The 21,126-nt window shown below is 39.1% G+C and overlaps 2 protein-coding genes across 4 annotated transcripts in view; both read left to right on the forward strand.

The window, feature by feature from the left end:
• The window catches only part of LOC124114062, a 172,096-nt gene that overhangs the window by 44,430 nt on the left and 106,540 nt on the right, over positions 1-21,126 (forward strand). Inside the window, exons 1-3 of one of the 3 annotated variants that reach the window (XM_046474601.2) lie at positions 384-577; positions 665-911; positions 1,558-1,603. The gene's annotated coding sequence lies outside the window, so the exon portion shown is untranslated. Of the gene's footprint in view, positions 1-383; positions 912-1,557; positions 1,604-21,126 lie in introns of those variants that run through there. The other 2 variants (XM_046474600.2, XM_046474603.2) reach the window with 2 other exon arrangements.
• LOC125379996 (extensin-3-like) lies at positions 3,455-5,380 on the forward strand. Its single transcript, XM_048395950.1, has one exon. It carries the CDS (start codon positions 3,455-3,457, stop codon positions 5,378-5,380), a length of 1,926 nt encoding a protein of 641 aa, XP_048251907.1.

The following is a 21,126-nucleotide window of genomic DNA, read 5'->3' on the forward strand; positions in this document are numbered from 1 at the left end:
TAGCAACTCACAACTGGTCCCGGCTGACGCCATTACAATACATAAGGATGTCTTGCCACCACACATTTAGCAGTGAACCACAGGTTTCCATTTGAGCTTGCAACCAGCCTTTATATACTGGGGCCTACAATCAATAGCTCTGGCAGGCTGCCAGCCTTGTTGAATTATGCGTGCTCAGTCATAGGAGAGTGCAACATGCTAGCTGATATGTGATAGTCCATTCGGGTAGCAGGGAGCTCGGGTGGAATAAACAAGCTTTAGGCTGTCAATCATGCCTAGAATCCATGTGACCAATCAGCTTAGACGACGTGTGTACTATCCTGGGCTGTGATAGAATTAAGCTTATCTTATGTCCAACACCGTGAGCTATTGTGAAGGCACATAACACAATTGTTGATAAGAGATAGTGAGGCTAAATATATCTTTACCAAAGGTCTAACAAAGGTTCAAGTCATTGGGACATAATTTTAGTGGGAGGAGCGTGTTATGGATCTTCACCCTTGACCATGATGGTGTATGTGTAAAACTACATGTTTGACAAACGACACAGTGTGTGAAAGAGAAAACATCACATGTGGTAGGTGTGACATTACTTCATCTGATGCAATGCACTGCGGACATCGACATGCATGAGCGGTGTCATGTTTCAACTCATTCATTTCAGGCGAACACAGAATTGGTCCGAGTGTAAGGGACTTGTGTGGTGATTTCACCTGGAGGGGATATACAGCTCATCACCATCAGCTGGCCATCGTCAACAGGATAATAACACCATTTGTCACTGCACAAACCACACTCATGGGTGATTGGCGGAAGTGAAAGGAAGTCCATTGCTTTAGATCGTCAATTGCAGATATCATCCGCTCTAACTGGGTCATCCAAAGTCCCTGCTGGGCTCGTAGTAAACAATTGTAAGTAATGATCTCGTGGATTCACCAACTATTTTATGACGTGTATTAAATGATGTTTTGTTAACAGACTGGTGATAATGGTGGCAGTGTGGAGTGTAAGTAACAGTGACATTCATTGCTTTTAATTCATTAGCCTTGTACTTGGCTTGTGTATTTCATAGCTGTCCTATCATCTAACCTACAAGTATGTAATTACTGTGAATTGTCTCTGTCATTATATTTATCGTTGATGAATGTGCAGTTATATAAATATCACCATTACACAGTTGTGGGTATAATCAAGGTTTATTTAAATCTAAAAATAACTGATGTTGAAAACAAATTATTTACTTTGACATGTTTTGTTAGTTGATATATTATCTTAATTATATTCCCATCAATCAGCTGTCAAATCAGTGCAACCTATGACTGAGCATATTTATTTTTATAATAGATTTGGAATATTTCAATGACTATACTAACAGCGATTCGTATTCGATGATGGATGAGTCTCCCTTATATCCGTTGTTAGGCAAATGATGTGTTTGCACTGGACATGTCTTGTTGATTTCCTTAATGGTAGCATTGAAATTGTGTTACAAGCTGCTTGTGAATGCATTGTGGTTTTATTACGTAAATATGATGGTGATGATTTTGATGTTTACAGCAAATAACAAAGATCTGAGGTAACCTACTGACACTGCAAATTACAAGTAAGTAATTAAATCATATTTTTGACAACATTGGTCCATTTTGTATTTATTCCTATGTAGGTTTTATTTATACATTTCACTGGTTCATTTTGACACAGCCAATGTTTTGAGGCCAGAGCTGTTTTATGAGGAAGTAATTCAGGAGGATAGCTGCATAAATTGAACATAGTACAGTGTCTTTCATTACCGGAGTCCAACAAAATACTCCAAGTTTAAATACTTTGTCAGTACAAATAACTAGGGATGGGTATTGGGGGTTTAAAGTGTATCACAATATTTTGCAATGCACAAGGCCGTATTGCGGTATATATCATAATATATTGTATAATTCTAAATTTTTAATTCAGAAGCAATCTGATACATTAAGGTATGAACTGAGGTTCTTAAATGGAACAAAACAAGATTCTTGTACTACATAATGTTTACTCATTCAATAAATACGCAGCCATCTTGTGGCCCCAGATGTGATCGCTCCTGGGCTGCAAAGGCATTTGGCAGGTATATAACATTAAACACATGATGATAAAAATCCCAGTATGAAATCACCTGATATATCGAGCACGAAAAAGCAATAGTGTGATGCGTATCATGGAAGGAATAAACCTCAGTTTACTGATATACCAGTAATACCTCGCACCCTTACAAATATAGGACTTGTTTTGCCATGTAACTGTGACAAATATGAAATCAAGAGCCAGTGTGTAACAGCAAGTAAAACCCTTTATTCCATCACAGTAGTCTGATGACAAACAGGCATTTAGTAATTTGACCCTATACAGATGACACCTAATTTCAGCATGACAACTGAATTTTACTTTCAAAACAGTATTTGATCTTAGACATCCAAATTGCAAGCTGTTACAAAACAGTTGATGTTAGATTGATATGGAAATGATCACTGATGATTTAATACTAGATCTGATTATAATCTATTACAACATATTTTTCAAACTCATCCAAAACAAATTGATGTATGGGTTAAAACAGTCACAAAACTGATTAATTGATGTATCATATATGACTATAAAAATAAAATATGAATCATACATTTATATAATTTACAAATGATATTGATAGCTCACAGAGAAATCAACTATTTTTTTTATTCAGCTTTCACCTAGTTTAACAAGTAACAGTATCCTGATGAATGTGTTACTGTGTGTCATAGTGTGTAGAGCGAGCCTGTCTATTTTTAGATTTCTAAAGTTATGAATTTTCAACAAGTCAGGTTGATAATCATGATAATGCATTCAACAGCTGTAAGTGACCCATTTCCTTGAGTTAGCTTTATCAGTAACACAAGCAGTATGAAGTAACAGAACGAGAGGTCATGCATTGCACAAACATGGCCTTAGTGTTGCATGACAACATAAAACTCTACCTTGTATAAGGCCCATCCTCAAGATACAGAGTTCATATCTATGTACACATGAATGTGATAAAGAAAATAAATAAAAATAATGCAGACGAACAAACATTTCTATAATCATAAGAAATATATACTGAAAGCAGAGTCCATTGTACTATTCTGAGTTCATCATAAGCATGTGTTGTATATACTGATTATAATTTATATATATACTGCAAAACCCTGTCCATAGTGACAACAAATGTCTACTCAAAGCAGAGTCCATTGTACTATTCTGAGTTCATCATAAGCATGTGTTGTATATACTGATTATAATTTATATATATACTGCAAAACCCTGTCCATAGTGACAACAAATGTCTACTCAAAGCAGTGTCCACTGTATGTTTCTGAGTATATGATAAGCAAATGTTCATGAATCACTTTCAAATAGTAATGTGTGTGCGAAAAGGTGAGTGTAGCCTGCCCATACTGTACAGCACATGCCCCATCCTGTACAGCACATGCCCCATCTTTTACATGCCCAATCCTATACAACACTTGCCCCATCCTGTACATGCCCCATCCTGTACAGCACATGCCCCATCCTGTACAGCACATGCCCCATCCTGTACAACACATGCCCCATCCTGTACATGCCCCATCCTGTTCAACACATGCCCCATCCTGTACATGCCCCATCCTGTACAGCACATGCCCCATCCTGTACAACACATGCCCAATCTTGTACAACACATGCCCCATCCTGTACATGCCCCATCCTGTTCAACACATGCCCCATCCTATACAACTCATGTCCAAACCTGGACAGCACATGCCCCATCCTGTACATGCCCAATCCTGTGCAGCATATGCCCCATCCTGAACAGCATATGCCCCATCCTGTACAGCACATGCCCCATCCTGTACAGCATATGCCCCATCCTATACAACTCATGTCCAAACCTGGACAGCACATGCCCCATCCTGTACAGCATATGCCCCATCCTGTACAGCATATGCCCCATCCTGTACAGCACATGCCCCATCCTGTACAGCACATGCCCCATCCTGGACAGCACATGCCCCATCCTATACAGCATATGCCCCATCCTGTACAGCATATGCCCCATCCTGTACAGCACATGCCCCATCCTGTACAGCACATGCCCCATCCTGTACATGCCCCATCCTGTACATGCCCCATCCTGGACAGCACATGCCCCATCCTATACAGCATATGCCCCATCCTGTACAGCACATGCCCCATCCTGTACAGCACATGCCCCATCCTGTACAGCACATGCCCTATCCTGTACATGCCCCATCCTGTACAGCACATACCCCATCCTGTACAGCACATGCCCCATCCTGTACAGCACATGCCCAATCCTGTACAGCATATGCCCCATCCTCTACAGCACATACCCCATCCTGTACAGCACATGCCCTATCCTGTACAGCACATGCCCCATCCTGTACAGCACATGCCCCATCCTGTACAGCACATGCCCAATCCTGTACAGCATATGCCCCATCCTGTACAGCACATGCCCCATCCTGTACAGCACATGCCCCATCCTGTTCAGCACATGCCCCATCCTGTACAGCACATGCCCCATCCTGTACAGCACATGCCCCATCCTTTACATGCCCCATCATGTACAATACTTGCCCCATCCTGTACAGCACATGTCCCATCCTGTACAGCACATGCCCCATCCTGTACAGCACATGCCCCATCCTGTAGAGCACATGCCCAATCCTGTACATGCCCCACCCTGTACAACACATACCCCACCCTGTACAACACATGCCCCATCCCATACAACTCATGTCCCCTCCTGTACATGCCCCATCCTGTACAACACATGCCCCATCCTGTACATGCCCCCTCCTGTACAACACATGCCCCATCCTTTACATGCCCCATCATGTACAATACTTGCCCCATCCTGTACAGCATATGCCCCATCATGTACAATACTTGCCCCATCCTGTACAGCACATGCCCCATCCTGTACAGCACATGCCCAATCCTGTACAACACATGCCCCATCATGTACAACACATGCCCCACCCTGTACAGCACATACCCCATCCTGTACAGCATATGCCCCATCCTGTACATGCCCCATCCTGTTCAACACATGCCCCATCCTATACAACTCATGTCCCATCCTGTACATGCCCCGACCTGTACATGCCCCATCCTGTACATGCCCCATTCTGAACAACACATGCCCCATCATGTACAACACATGCCCCATCCTATACAACTTATGTCCCATCCTGTACATGCCCCATCCTGTTCAACACATGCCCCATCCTATACAACACATGCCCCATCCTGTAAAGCACATGCCCCATCCTGTACAGCACATGCCCCACCCTGTAAAGCACACAAAACAAACATTTCGTCAGTATAGTAACAATGCATTTAGTCCACTGTACATGTTGAATGATTCATATACATTTCTACTGCAGAATGAATTTGTTCTTTTTTGGTTGCAAATTATCAAACAGTAAATTTACTTATTATTGATATTTTGTTGTTCAAGATGTGGTCAAGCTGGACTAAAACTATGACTATTGCTATCTTACGTGTTTGTTTGTGTACCATCAACACAAAGACACCACAATCCATGAACTAATAATTGCTAACAATGAATTCAACAGATGTGGTCATTGTGACTCTTTTGTTATGAGATGAAACACACACCAAATATTATTCTATTGGTTACTATCACAACAAAGAATGTTGATAAATGATTGAAATTGTTGTAGGAAGTAGGAAACATTTTGCTATCACAATCCAATATTCTGCAGTATCAAAGCAGCTGTGTATGGATGGTGGCAGATAAATGGCATGAATGTTGTCAGTTGATATCAGTTCAATGTTTTTGTGATATCTTGAAGTATATCATTGTACATTATTGTTGCCTTGCAATTTTAAAAAAAACTTGATGCAGAAAAAAATACAAGCTTTTCACAACCATGAAGATGGCGTCACTCTGTGCTGAAAATGGTAAATCAGTGATTTGACACCAAAAGCTGTATATTGGTCAATGTCTTGGACCCAAGAAATGTAATAAGTCAATGGTAAAAGTCAGTAAGTCATGTAAACAAAAATGGCAGAAAAAACATAACAACAAATCAATGCAATACCGTTTGTGATTTGATGAATATACATGATCTGGCCAATGAATGTCGTAAAAAGAAAAGTGCTTGACTAAGTCACTATGGCTCCTGGGAGCATTTCCCTATAATACAGAAAGTATGATGCAAAGACACACTCTACTCAGAATTTAGAGTATGATTTTTGATGGCTGTGCATTGTTTTATTACATTAACACTGTAAACTTCTATGACTAATCCTTACAATTTACTTTATATTTATGAAATTATGAAACATGTGATGCCTTGCTTAGCATTTCTGTCGGGCAAAAGTCCAACTACTTAAACAACCATAAGTCAAATTTAAAATTTGTCTGTCTGTGACCGGTGACTGACTACCCTCTGAAACTCTGTAAATGCAGGACCTTTAATCACATTCATACTCCATGTATAATAATTTCAGAGTATTAAAATTGAAAAAGGGCATCATTTGACAATAGGTTCTACAGATGGATCATATTAATTTGAATGCTTGGATTTTGTTTAGATCAGAACTAAAGGTTATTAAGGTCAGAATATTAAAGAATGGCCGAAAAGATTAGTATTTGATAGTGATTCAAAAACACATGCTCATCAGAATTGTACAGTCGACTGTTGTTAGCAGACATTTCTTATGAATATGGAAAGGGTTTTGTCGCTTTTATTTACCCATAATGTAGGTAAAATGTATCATTTGTTTGAACAAACGATATCTTTTCATTGTGGAGGTCAAGGACACAAAGGAAGAACAAAAACAAAGACCACATTTGTGTCCCTTTATTATTAAGAAACACTGTTATTGATGTACACATGACTAGACAAATGCTTAAAGATACAATCATGACATTTGTGTTGTGATATTATCAGTAGAAGGGCTTTGCATTGTCATCAATATTATTTGCAGGTGAGTGAATGAGTGAGTGAGTTAATGCTTTACGTCACGTCGGCAATTTTTCAGCCATATCGTGACGAGGGTGAGTGAATGAATAGTGATCAAGGTCGCTGTGAGCAATATTCCAGCTCTATGAGTAAATAATCACCTTTCACTGATCAATTACCAGTTACTGATAGCACGACCAAAGATCCATGCCATCAGAGAATTTTGCATCCCATCCATCCACTTTAATTAGATTTTGTGATATACATTGGATACTGGGGACCTGTTCTTCATTGTTAGCCCAAGGGGAATATTATTACGTTTAAATTGTTCTCACTATAATCCATTGTGTTAGGTAGACTATCTACCGGGTAACCCTAAGTACTGCTGTCCATATCTTACAGCCATTCTGACCACAGAATCCACATTTTGTCATTTGTCTTGTATGGTAAGCATAACCCTGCATATTCTATTGAGGATTCAACACAGGCATGCATCAATATGACACCTTGTTTATGCAAGAACACCATCATTTAGCATTAAGCAATGGTCTTGTAGACAAAGACATGGTGATCGCTTCTATATTTGAGAGGGGGCACGGGTGGCCCAGTCGTCTAAGGCGTCGCGATTCGCTGTGCAGAGTTGCGTCCCTTGGGCATGCCAGAAACCTATGATTGTGGGTTCGAATCCCGGTTCGCCCCGATTATGTTTCTAGGTTTGTCAGCACCATACCCGTGCTCGTGGGTTTCACCGAAGTGGTAAACGTCTGAGACCTGCATCACTTCGGGCTTTCCTCCCACATTAAGCTGACACGCCGTGATATAACTGGAATAATGTTAAAAGCGGCGTTAAACCAAACTCACTCACTCACTATATTTGAGAGAAAGGAGCTGATTCATCCAACGAAGCCAACAGCAGCATCAGAAGAATTTATTTATGGTCTCATGTTACTTTCTACTTATGTACTGAGCAAACAATATGTTTGCCAGATTGATCACTGTTCATGCTACATCTCCTGAAAAAAAATTGTGTTGTGCAAATAAAAGAATTGTTTCGCTCTTTTTTTCAGAGAAGAAAAATGTATATCTTGAAGCAGTGGCAAGAAAAATATAAATAACAGCGACAAAACCCTTTTCATATTAATAAGAAATGACTGCCAAAAACAGAGTTGAATTTACGATTCCAACTTTATCATGGGCATATGTTTATGAATCACTGTCAAGGGTGATGATACCAGGTGTTTGCGAAAAGGTGAGCGTATCCTGCTCCCTCGTGGTACTCATACAACACATGCAAAGGCAAGTCATTTGTTCACCTGAAAAAGTCAAAATAGGGAATTCAGTTTCCCCTTCACCCCCCTAAATGTTAAATGGTCGCTCCCTTGGTCGAGCTACTAAATGTTCACATGTTTGCACACATGCAGATAGGTTTCTATTTCCTTCTTTGACACATCATGTGAAACACATTGTTTGTGTCCCATATGTTGTGATACAGATGAATCATTCTGCTAGTCACACTCCAGTCAACTGCATGCTCATGTGGAAAAACAAGTAATATTTGCAATTTCTGCTTTTTTTATTGTATATAAATGAAAAATGTCCGAGCAAGAGGATGATCAGTCTGGATTGTCACCTGAAACAGATTCCATTGTGCTAAAGGCAAACTAGCTTTGAGAATGACATGAATATATCCCTGAAGATCATTGATGACAGCAGGACTTTGAGAAAAGTGCATGCATGTCCTGTCCTACTGGTTACACCAGCCACTCACACAATTTCATGAAAAAGTAAGTGTTTGTTTGTTGCCTGACACCAATTTATTATTGACAAAACACCTTCACAATAGTTTTTTTTATATTATGTCCAGAGAAAAAGGACAAAGATATGTTTATGGTATGTAGCGGCCATAAAATTTCCAAGTCCCATGATGGGATTCGAACCACGGACCTTCTGAGCAGAGGTCGGATGCCTTGTCCACATGACCAAAGAGGTTAACCCCGTCAGCAAGCTGACAAGGTAAGGATGTCATCTGTGGGATGACTCCACGCCCTGCTACATACTCCCCCGTCAACAGAAGGCATGTCCCGAGGCGCATAGTAGGGTACTGAGGCTTATTTTGCTCAAATTTAATATGAACGTGCTCAGCCCCACGTTGGGCGCCAATGTAGAGGCCATGAAATTTCCGAGTCCCGTGATGGGATTCGAACCACGGACCTTCTGAGCAGAGTACGGACCCCTTGTCCACATGACCAAAGAGGTTAACCCCGTCAGCAAGCTGACAAGGTAAGGATGTCATCTGTGGGATGACTCCACGCCCTGCTACAGGTAGATTTAAATGAAGTGGCAGTATGTGCTGCAAGCTGATTGGTTGAAAATGGTTGAGTCATAGAGTGGTTCTTTGATTGTATGAATGCCTTTTTTGTAAAGTATCATCTCCCAAATTTGATAAATATTGCATGTTGACATGGCAACATGAATGTGACATCAATTATGTATTGCATTTGATAAATATTTATCGGAATAACTTCAAGTTAGAAACTGGTCATTATTATAGTGGGTGAACGGAGTTTACTTCTCCCTGTTTAGTACATAAACTAGCCAGACTTGACCTTCATTGCCTGTAATAGTACCAAACAGTTCAGCTGGAAATGATGTTACTATGATATACTTGTTTCGTGAACTATGCATAACCATCATAGAGAATCATTTTTCACAAAGTTCCATTAGAAATCCATTTCATGATATATAACTAATACATGATATAATATATTAGAACGTGAACACTGCAACACCATCAGTGTTATAGTCAGTTATAAAAAACATACATCCTCAACTATCTGGTCTATCAAATATGCCACAAAATTCAGCATGATGAAACAATAATCGATATTTTTGTCCTACATGTCATTTGTCCTTATGCCACAAAATTAAGCATGGAGCAGAAAATACCACTCAATATTGATATGATCTATGTCAGTTGATGAGCATATGCATCACCATTTGGCCTATCAAATAAGCCACAAAATTCAACATGGAGCAACAAGAATCAATATTTTTGTTGTATATGTCTATGAAATATGTCCCCAAATACAGAATTTGTATATCTGAATATTGTAATGTCCATTCAGATGTCAAGTTGGGACTCGATGAAACAGATTATTGAGTTGACTCTGCTGGATGGTCTTTGCTCTGTGTATTGTTTATGATTAATGGCCCAAAGATGAATATGGTTAATGCCCAGTGTGACACATGTAATGATTTATTTTATTATTGGGCATTGTTACTAATCTTAAACTAATCTTACATTAGAACATATGGTTATTACGAACGTGGATATATATCGTTCTATCGGTCATAAGAAACTATTTCAAAAGCCCCAACTGCATTTCTGTATATTGTCATATAAAATGTACATGAATTATCAATTCTGTATAAAAATTCTACAGTTATAGCTGACTGATTTTTCACTTCCAAGACATCTATAGATCAATAGTTTCTTAATTGAATAAAAAACTACATGCAGTAAAACTCAATCAGTGTCAGTCACCATCAGTTGTGAATCAAACGACCAACTTGCAATTGTCTAATTCTCTCTTCAGTCCACTCACAGATTAGGGAACCTCAGTTAGTGTCAAGTACAATCAGAAGTAAGAAATATTGTGAATGAATAGTTGAGGAATCCAACATAGCAGATAAGGTTTCCGAGTTACAAACTGAATGTAATTAATAAATATCATCACTCTTTTATCGTTCATCACAGCCACGTTTTACTGCACAAGAGATGTCAACTTTTGTTCAGAATTTCAAAGGGCACATTTGAGTATATGATTATACAGTGTGTCGTCTACACCCAGGGTTTGCCCTGACTCAGAAAACCTGCGTATTTTTACGCAGTCTAAGTAGAAAATACCCAACATTATTTTCCCATTGCATCAGTTGTGACGCAGATCATTCTGTCCGTCAAAACAATAATTTAATTATTAAAATATATAAATATCTAAATATTAAAATCTGAAACGGACATATCCCTTAACAATAAATGACACATACAACCAATATCAACCTTATTTAAAGCTGGAAAACCCATCATCAAAAACAGAACAACCTTCCTGGCTAGCCATCAGTGGCAGTCAATCAGAATTAAGCTTCAATACTTGCTTACTGGGGTTCTTGTATTTGCTACATCACTTGGAACTACCACATCAAGCCAATCCAAAAGTCTAAAAATATGCAGCGTAAAGCTTACACCAAAAACGCAAGTGTCGCTTCCTGTTTTCCATCACACAATGGTATTACGTTTACAAAATCTAGTTCTGATGTTATTTAGATTCAAATAATCAACGAATCAAAGTGAGAGACAGCAGACTGACCACTTTGTTGATTTTTGCAAGTCAATTGAATTTGTAACTGTTTAAGGTTATCCTTTGTGGTTAAAAAAAACAAAACGTATAATTTATTGTGTACAGTACTGACTGTAGCGAGTCACATGTGAATAGTCATAATATTATATAGCAGTTGTTTTCTTAGTTTATGTCAATCAGCAAATAAAATAATATGGGACACTACGATTAAATCAACAACTGCGTAGATTGTAGATACCTACGTGAAATATGATTTTAAAGCAGGATTAGTTGAAGAAGATAATGTTTTAGATTACGAAAATAATTTATTGCGAGTTAGTGAGTGAGTTGGGTTTTATGACTTTTTTAACAGTGTTCCAGTTATATCCATGTTGTGATGCTGGTCTCAGACATTTACCACTTTGGTGAAACCCACGATCAAGGGTATGGTGCTGACAAACCTAGAAACAAATCAGACACTTCAGCAACCCATGCTTGCCACAAAAAGCGACTATGCTTGTCGTAAGAGGCGACTAATGGGATCGGGTGGTCAGGCTCGCTGACTTGGTTGCTGTAGGTCATTGTATCTCAGTTTCATAGATCGATGCTCATGATGTCAATCACTGGATTGTCTTGTCCAGACAAAACAAAAGAAATCAGACATCAATTAATATTTTGTCCACATGACAACCTACGAAGACCCTGTGACTCCCTGTAGCACAGTTCTGAAAGGCCTGGGCAAACCCTGTACAGCTGTTGTGAAGACATGGACCATATGGCAGTGTCAGAGTCAGCGTCACATGATTAGATTTTTATGGTTATCCAGAATCAATATCTTCGGCAGCTGTTGCACAGTGAATCCTTTTTAAATGTCATTATCAGTCTATATTAAAATACGAATTATTATCAAGTCCTTAGCAGCTTACATGAATATTACTTCTTATCTTCATGCCTGTGGTTTTTGCTATGTCCACATAGATGGTTTCAAACATTTTGGATCATCCTTTGACAAGTGGTTCAGAGTGCAGGGTTCTCTGTGTTCTGATCTCTTTCTGACATCCTGCCATCAGAGCCCAGTCTGAACTCTGGACATGGTCTGATTGTCAGAAGAGCTGATGTAACATCAGGTGATCGAATGAGTTGGTTTTACATCGCTTTAAACAGCCTGATGACAGTGTGTCAGCGAAGTGTTTTCATGGGAAGGACATCATTTTGGTGCTGCAGGTCTCAGACATTTACCTTTTGTACAAACTTGTTCTGAAGGGATTTCATATAGACAATAATTTTGATGAAAAAATTAGCAGCATACACTTTGAACTGTCAATATAGTAAATTTAATTACAGTGGCATTAGCAGACAGTGTAGTAGCAAAGATTATATCCTACCTAAATATTATCCCGGGGGAAGTTTTACTCTAGAGTTTAGTATGGGATAGGATTAAACACACTGGTAGGGGTATAAATTCACTAGGGAGAATCATCCTGACACTAGAGAATTTCATCCCCAGGATAAAAAATAGGGTAGGATAATATTCACTCGTAGATAGTCAGTTTTCATTGAGTCTGAATTTATTGCTCAAAATATGACAGGAATTAAATTCTGTAAAAGTAGAAAGACGGTGCCTCATCCAACACAAGGATCACATTATTCATTACTAATTAAATCATTACTAATATACTTTGTGATATATGCTGATGTGTGTGTGTTACTGACACATATTGACATCGCATTGAGTTGTGACTTAGATAGCAATGGTTATTGATCAGATTTTTAAAATAATTTATATACTCTTCAAAAAAAGAAACTTGACACTGACTTTCAAAATGTAATATAATGCGATTGTTTCAAAATAGGACACAGAAACCATAATTGAAACACTATTTGAAGATCAATGTACACAATGTTCAAAACATTAATTGTGTCACCTAGACAGACACATGTACACGATACAGTTAATGTCACAGGGGTACAGAAAATGTCAGTATCGGTTGTGCCCACCACGTGCATCAATCACCGCTTGACACTGACGACCAATAGATGCAATCAAGTTGTCAATAACACGCTGTTGGATGTGCTGCCATTCATGCTGAAGTGCATCAAGAAGGGCCGGAAGTGTTTGGGGCGGTGGATTCCTTCTGCGAACGCGTCGATCCAACTCGTCCCACAGATGCTCAATCGGGGACAAATCTGGTGACCGGGCTGGCTAAGGTAATGTCTGGATGTTGTTGTGCTGTAAGAAGTCCTGACAAACACGTGCAATATGCGGACGAGCGTTGTCCTGCTGGAACTGTCCGCCATGAACGTTGACGTGAGGAAGAACGTAAGGCTGTAGGATCAAGTCTCTGTAACGCACACCTGTCAATGCACCTGCCACATGCACGAGAGACGTCCTACCACCGTGATGAATTCAGGCCCATACCATGACATGACAATGGGACAACCTGCTTCACACAGTTAGGGGCGTAACGTTCACCCCGACGTTTGTAGACACGTGCGCACCAATCAGCATCTGTGAGTAGGAAACAGGACTCATCAAACAGTACATTTTTCCACCTTGCACGTGCCCATCTTACCCTCTGTTGGCACCAAAGCAGACGGTCCGGCAGATGACGTGGGGTCAATACATGACGTCGAACAGGTCTTCGTGCAAAAAGTCCAGCCTCCCTCAGTCTGTTGCGTACCGTTTGATCTGATATTCTGTGTACCCCAGGGATCTGTGTGGTTGTAGACGTGGCTGTGGTAGTGCGGTCTCGGAGGTGTCGCAGCCGAATGTATCTATCTTGTGCTTGGGTTGTCACCCTTGGCCTTCCTCACCTTGGTCTGTCGTCAACTCTGTTGGTGTTGTTGTATCGGGTCCACAGTGCGGAGATTGTCTGTCTGGATACGCCAAAGTGCCTGGCCACTTCTTGCTGAGTTGCTCCAGCTTGTAATCTCCCAATGGCGTTGTTCCGTTGAGCTGCATTCAGTCTTGGCATTCTGTCACCGCCTCTACTGCCGTTATAAGGACTGTATGAACAGCCGTTGATGTGGATTTTTATACCCATTCAGCAGGGGAGCCTGCATGCCTAAATGCAGGATCCTGTGCTGCACATTTTTTACAGGCGGTTGCGTTTGGATGAAGCTGTAAAATTGATCCCCAAACACTACGTTTATGTGCTTTGCATGTGTTTTCGCGAATTATAGACACATCATCTTTCTGTTTGACTTATTTGGTTCTCATTTAATGTAATTATTTTAGATATTTGGCAAAAAGTGGTTTTACATCTATGTCAAGTTTCTTTTTTTGAAGAGTATATATTACATAATATTTTGTTTGGAACTAGGATTCACATTTTGTTATTATGATCAGAACAAAATGCATTTAATTAGGAAATGATTAACATTACCAGTTACAATTGTAAATGACATGTCTCAATTTGAATTGAGTGAGTGAGTGAGTGACTATTGTTTTACGCCGCTTTTAGCAATATTCCAGCAATATCATGGCGGGGGGACACCAGAAATGGGCTTCACTCATTGTACCCATGTCGGGAATCGAACCCGGGTTTTCAGCATGATGAGCGGACGCTTTAGCCACTAGGCTACCAATTTGAATGGAAGTAACAGGACTACCTCATTCTGAAGGGAAGGTCATTGCTGATGATGTTCATGCCATCCGGACATATGCAACCCAAAAGAAGAACAAGTCTGCTGCGTCAGAGCTCACTATAATTGGGAGTCTAGGTTAGATTAGTTTCCCAGTGATATAAACTTGTCGTACGAGGAGGCTTAATGAATAGGGTGGTCAGTCTCGGTGACTTGGTTGATTGTGTGTCAATATACCAAGGAATTGTTGTTCATGTTATCAATCACTGGCTCATCTGGCCCAAACTTCATTATTTACAGGCTGCCCTCATATAGCTGGAAACTTTCTGAGTGCATCATTAAACAAACAAACAAAAACTAAATCACTGCATGAAACTGCATGTTACATTGCGACCTGATTGACATAAAACAGTTGGTTCTCCAAAGCACCCTCAGTGGATTTCATCCAATGAGCTCTGATGATCTGAAATATAATTCCACAAAAGAAGACTTATTTGCTTTTGCAATGAAAACATTTGCCCCTTACACCAGATTAGCTAGACATATTCTAAAATGATAAGGCAGTTGGTGTATCAATGGGAATATTCAGGTGCCTTACATCTGATGGCTTGCATGTCCTCACCTAAAATGCCATCCAACAAAATGACACCTGAATGGTTAGACATTCTAGACTGAAACCTACCCACCAGACACGACTGGTTACACAGTTTAAATATCAGTAGCTGATGGCTGATTGGCAGAATATGTTCGGAAATGAAACCAAATCAACCAGACGTAATTGGTTGGGTATTTGGAATAGCAGTTTCCGAATCCTGCCAACATGTTCTGAACTAAAATGTCATCTGTCAAGACATGATTGCTTAAGAACTTCGATTATCTGTTCTGAACACCTGATTGGCTGAACATGTTCTGAACTGAACACTGATTGGTTTGGCAATGGAAGCATATGTGTCTGTCACCTGGGTGGCTACAATTCAAATCAACAGTTGTGTTAGGAATGGAGCACTGGTGTCTTACACCTGATTGGATAACATTTTCTGAAGTGAAATGTAACCAAACAAGACACAATGAGATAGGCAACAGAACCAACAGGAGGCAGTTGGTTTCGCAGATAGCATTGGTGCTCTACACCTGAATAACAAACTATGTTCTGAAGTACATGTCACTCAAGAAGACAATTGGGGTCACGGGTCACCCCATTGTCTAAGGTGCCCCAATTCATTGTGCAGAGTGGCTTCCTTTGGGCACACCAGAACCCCATGATTGTGGGTTTGAGTTGTGGTTCATCTCGATTATGTTTCTAGGTTTGTCAGCACCGTACCCCTGCTCATGGGTTTAACTAAAGAAGTAAATGTGTGAGACCTGCATCACTTTGGGCTTTCTTCAAGCATTAAACTGACATTCAGCGACATAATGGAATACTGTCCAAAGCGGCAGTAAATCCAACTTTTGAGAAATAACACCATTAGTGCCTTGCATTTCTTATTGGCAATTTTGAAGTCACATGTCATCCAACACCACAAATTTTACTGGACAGTAACTGCCTTGTATCTTATAAACCAACCATGTTATTGTCTTATTTCAAACAGGACAAGTTTCAATAGGCACTAAAGCTACTTCACCTTTCAACTGACCTCATTTTGGCACAATACCGTTCAACTCTTAATAAAAATTCATGACTGGTGTAAGGGTCAAATGGGAGAACATTTTGGGAATAATTTCAAAGGTCTTTTCTATGATTTTCACGGCTGTTTTGCCTTTGTCCAACGAAATCTGTTTCGACCATTAGTCCAGAAAGGTTATTCTATGGCATTGACGTTTTATGTCATTAAAAATCAAATGATCACATGATTGGAGTGAATGATTGCATTCCATTTGTAACAAACTGCACATACCAGTTTGTTATATATCTACATGACAGTAGATGTGTTTCTGTTAAAATTGATTCCTGTGATGCTCCCTTGCCAAAACAAAATGATATATAGGTCTTTGTCGACAGCATTGCCATAAAAAATGTAGTAATGAAGTATTTTTGAAATCACATACGTACATTTATGATTGGGGAAAAGGTTAACTTTCTGTAATGTAGATTTATACATAGAAACTTTGTTTTACCCATCCCCTTTACCTTCAAAGCCCCAGTAGGATGTTGTGTGGTCCTATACCAGCATCCTGCTTGACTTAAACTATGGGCATGTATTTTGGATGATTCCAAAGACACCCACATTAATACTGTTACTTTTGTCATATCTTTGTGCATATGAAATATGAAATATGTATAGGAAATATTTCTGATAAATCTTATCTTTTCAAATCCTTCCTCTCAGTGAAAGGTTATACTTAATACTTCGGGCCCGACCATATGGACTGCTGGTTGCCTGATGAAATGTGTTGCAATTTAGAAACTCCTGTACACCAAAGGCGGCCATAGTGAAAAATACCTTTCCATAATCATAAGAAATCTCAGCGAAAAGCAGAGCCCATTCAATGATTCCAACTATGTCATAAGCATGTGTTTCTGAAAACATCAATGTCTAAGAGATATTCATATACATATATTTTTACAAAATATGAAGATAGGTTCCAAAACAGAATTGAAGAGACTTTTGGAAGAACCTACATTGAGTACATTCACTTTATTTTTCGAATGAAGTTTTTGTTTACCATTACAGTCACAGAAGCAAAAATAAGGATGAATACAAATTTAGCGCTATATTATTACATGAATATGGTGGTTGGTATTGTAATAGTAGTTGAAAAGATTGATACTAACTGGAATAAAAGACTCTTTCTGCTTAGTCACTTGAGTCTGGTTGTGCTGTTTCTCACGGCCAGATTCTTGACTTCATGGGATCAGTTGACCTGTAACACAAAAGTGTTTGAAAGCATTACACCTCAAACTGCATAAGGTAATCAACAAAAGAAACTCCACACAGTGGATATTCTTGTTGAGGTAGTGTGTATCCCAGCACTACGTTTGTGAAGGTACAAATGTGATCAACATGACGAGACACAAGCATGAATTCACTTAGGCAAAGCTTTCAAGGCTGTTATCATTGTTGTCAAAGTGAAATAGCCCTTTCATTTGGTTGCTTATGGAAAAGCCAGATGTTTCTTCTGGCAAAGGAAACTATGAGACTTTCAGTCGTAATATTGGATACCTTAAAACACCAGGTAAATATTTTTCATGATCAAATGCTTTTTGTCTGGTGAAATGAATACTTCATACCGAAATTACTAGTGAAACCAAATGTCATGGTTTGAACGTGTTTAGTTAGATTTGAAAGATTCTTTAGTTTTTTGTTTTTGTTTCAACAAAATCAGTAAGCATGTTATCGTGCAACTTGAATTGTCTTGTCAAGACTTTATAATGTACAGGCCACCATCGTATGGCAGGAGTACTCATGTGCAGCATCAGGCAACAAACAAACACTTCCTATTTTATACAAATTGTGCGAATGGCGGGTGCTGCTGGTAGGGCAGGACATGCTTACCCTTCTGAGGAACACTTGGTGTCATCACTGATTTTTAGTGACTTTATGAATTCAACATTTTATAATGTGAGATATGTGTTTCCTTTTTATATGGCTCTGTATTTACACATAATAAGAATGTTTAACAGCATATGAATTTCATTAGAATTCTGTTCAGACAATATTATGTTCATATTGATGCTGACGACAACTTTTGTTAAGTGTCTCTGTTGGCTTTTTCACAGTTGATTACATATCTAGGTGAGCTACAGTGCTGTGGTAATCTTTCCTGGAAAACATAGATTGGTTATCATTGTGCTGATGACAGATAGCCTCTCAGCATTTCAAGTGAAGGTAATGTTAGGGTTAGGGTTTACTTCAAGATTTATGTTTGCATGCAACACTACCTTTTGAAAGCATGTATGAGTACAAATCAAGTGTGAAAAACCCCATTTAGTACATTGTGTGTCTAGTTCCTGTTGGTCAACTTCATTTATATCTTGGTTTATCTCTTCAGTACACTATCAATTAGATAATATTATGAAGAGGCATGTCTAGTTTTTGCATGTCAATTTAACAAATTAATTGATGTATATATGCAGTTACTATAGTAGTGACAATAAAACCACAAGAGCGTACAGTAAACTACAGTCATAATGAACTCAAGGGGACCACTAATTCTAGCTTGTTATAACCGTAGTTCCTTATAAGTATTTCGATGGTGCTAAATGTGATAAAATAAACAGCAAAAAGCCGGGACCAAAACCAGTTTGTTATATCTCTCAGTTTTTTATTAGCGTGTCTCTTAAGGACTTTTCTAATTCTTTCTGATCTGTTTGTTGAGCACTTGTTTAATATTGTCTTTTCCTGAGAGTAAAGCATAGGTTGTCCTGCTCTATTCAAGTGTTTGTTTTAATCTGGTCTACACTGAGAAGTTTCAAATTACCTTTGTTCAAGTATCTGTTGGAGTAGACGTTGACATAACAGGGGGTAATCCGCACATACGCCAGCCAGCTTATTCTGTTATATTAACAGGCAACTGCAACGTCCCTTGTCAACTACAACAACACTAATCTCTCTTACAGACCCTGATACAAATATATCAAATACAGCCCATGCAAGTCTATAATGTTTGGCACCTGCAAAAGTAGCTTTGATATTTGGTAATCTTAATAGGGTGTCTCAAAATTTTCCAGATGCAGTTAAGGCTATTGTTAGCCACTTGCTGTAATTTCATGTCGCTGATCTTTCCAGATTAACAGTATTCATTTGGTCTTGTCTTCTCATTAGATACATGCTGTTCCTTTGTTTCTGTGGGTGGGCGGGTATCCTAGTGGTTAAAGTGTTTGCTCGTCACGCCGAAGACCCGGGTTCGATACCCAACATGGGTACAATGTGTGAAGCCCATATCTGGTGTTCCCCGCCATGATATTGCTGGAATATTGCTAAAAGCGGTGTAAAACTATACTCACTCACTCACTCACTCACTCACTCACTCCTTTGTTTCTGAAATATTTAATTAGTGAATACATGACACTTTTTCATGGATAGCAACTTCTTTTATTCTTTGGACGACGTTTAAGAGCTACTTCTTGCTCCTTCATCAGGTGAATGTCCAGTGCATGGAGTATTATTATTAATATATATATAAATCAAGATGTTTACAATGACAAAGCCAATGACATAGGTTTAATGTACAAAGATAACAATAAGTACACTGAAGGTGTAGTGGTGACAAGGATCTGGTTATTGTGACACAAGCAATAACGTAATCACGATGTCCATTGTGGTAGATGATGTGATTACAGCACCGATACCCTTGTCTCAGTTAATGGCTGGCTTCTTTCTTTTGATTTTGATGCCTTCTTGAATGGAAATATGGTTGTCAGGATTTTGTTCCAGGATGAGATGTTCCAAAAGGGAAGATTTCATGTCAGATTTTTCAACAGATCTCTTGTGTTCATTTATTCTGGTGGCTTTGGGGCATGGAGTCTCTCCAGTGTATTTGTGTCCACATTTGCATGATATCTCATACACACAACCTCTTTTGACTTGTACCATAATTTCCCATGTTTTTCCAGGTGAACAATTGACTTACTGTTGCATGTGTTTGTGATGTGGCACAGGTGAGGCAGGTTACACTCACCTTTTCTGTAACACCTGGTATTATCACTATTTGATGTAATTTTACATGATCATGATATTGTTGAAATCATACAATGGAATCATTTTCACTATGGGGGACTTTTAGTTTTAGTTTTAGGGGCGGTCGGGTAGCCTAGTGGTTAAAGCGTTCGCTCGTCACGCCGAAGACCCGGGTTCGATTCCTGACATGGGTACAATGTGTGAAACCCATTTCTGGTGTCCCCGGACATGATATTGCTGGAATATTGCTAAAAGCGGCGTAAAACCATACTCACTCACTCATTCACTAGTTTTAGTTTTGAACACTCTTTAGGATTCTTGACTCAACATTCATAACATAAGCTGAGCAAGTGTAACAGTTGGAGTTTGATGGGTTCCTTGAACTTCAATGAAGTGTATTCATACTGTTAAGACTAGTTATTACCACAGTTAGTGTTGCATATTATACACATATGTTACATATATATGTTTGTGTCAGATATACATATTGTACTGCTACACACTCATTCACATTAAAGCTGCTTTTGAATACAAAACGAGACAATATTTTGAACTCATTATAGGAGAATATGACACTATTACAAGCACAATGAACATCAC

The sequence above is a fragment of the Haliotis rufescens genome, unplaced genomic scaffold, assembly GCF_023055435.1.
Source record: "Haliotis rufescens isolate VD_foot unplaced genomic scaffold, xgHalRufe1.0.p SCAF_15, whole genome shotgun sequence".
Lineage (NCBI taxonomy): Eukaryota > Metazoa > Mollusca > Gastropoda > Lepetellida > Haliotidae > Haliotis > Haliotis rufescens.

Coding starts and splice junctions, on each gene's coding strand:
- LOC125379996 (XM_048395950.1), top strand. CDS start 3,455: ATGCCCCATCCTGTACAGCACATGCCCCATCTTTTACATGCCCAATCC.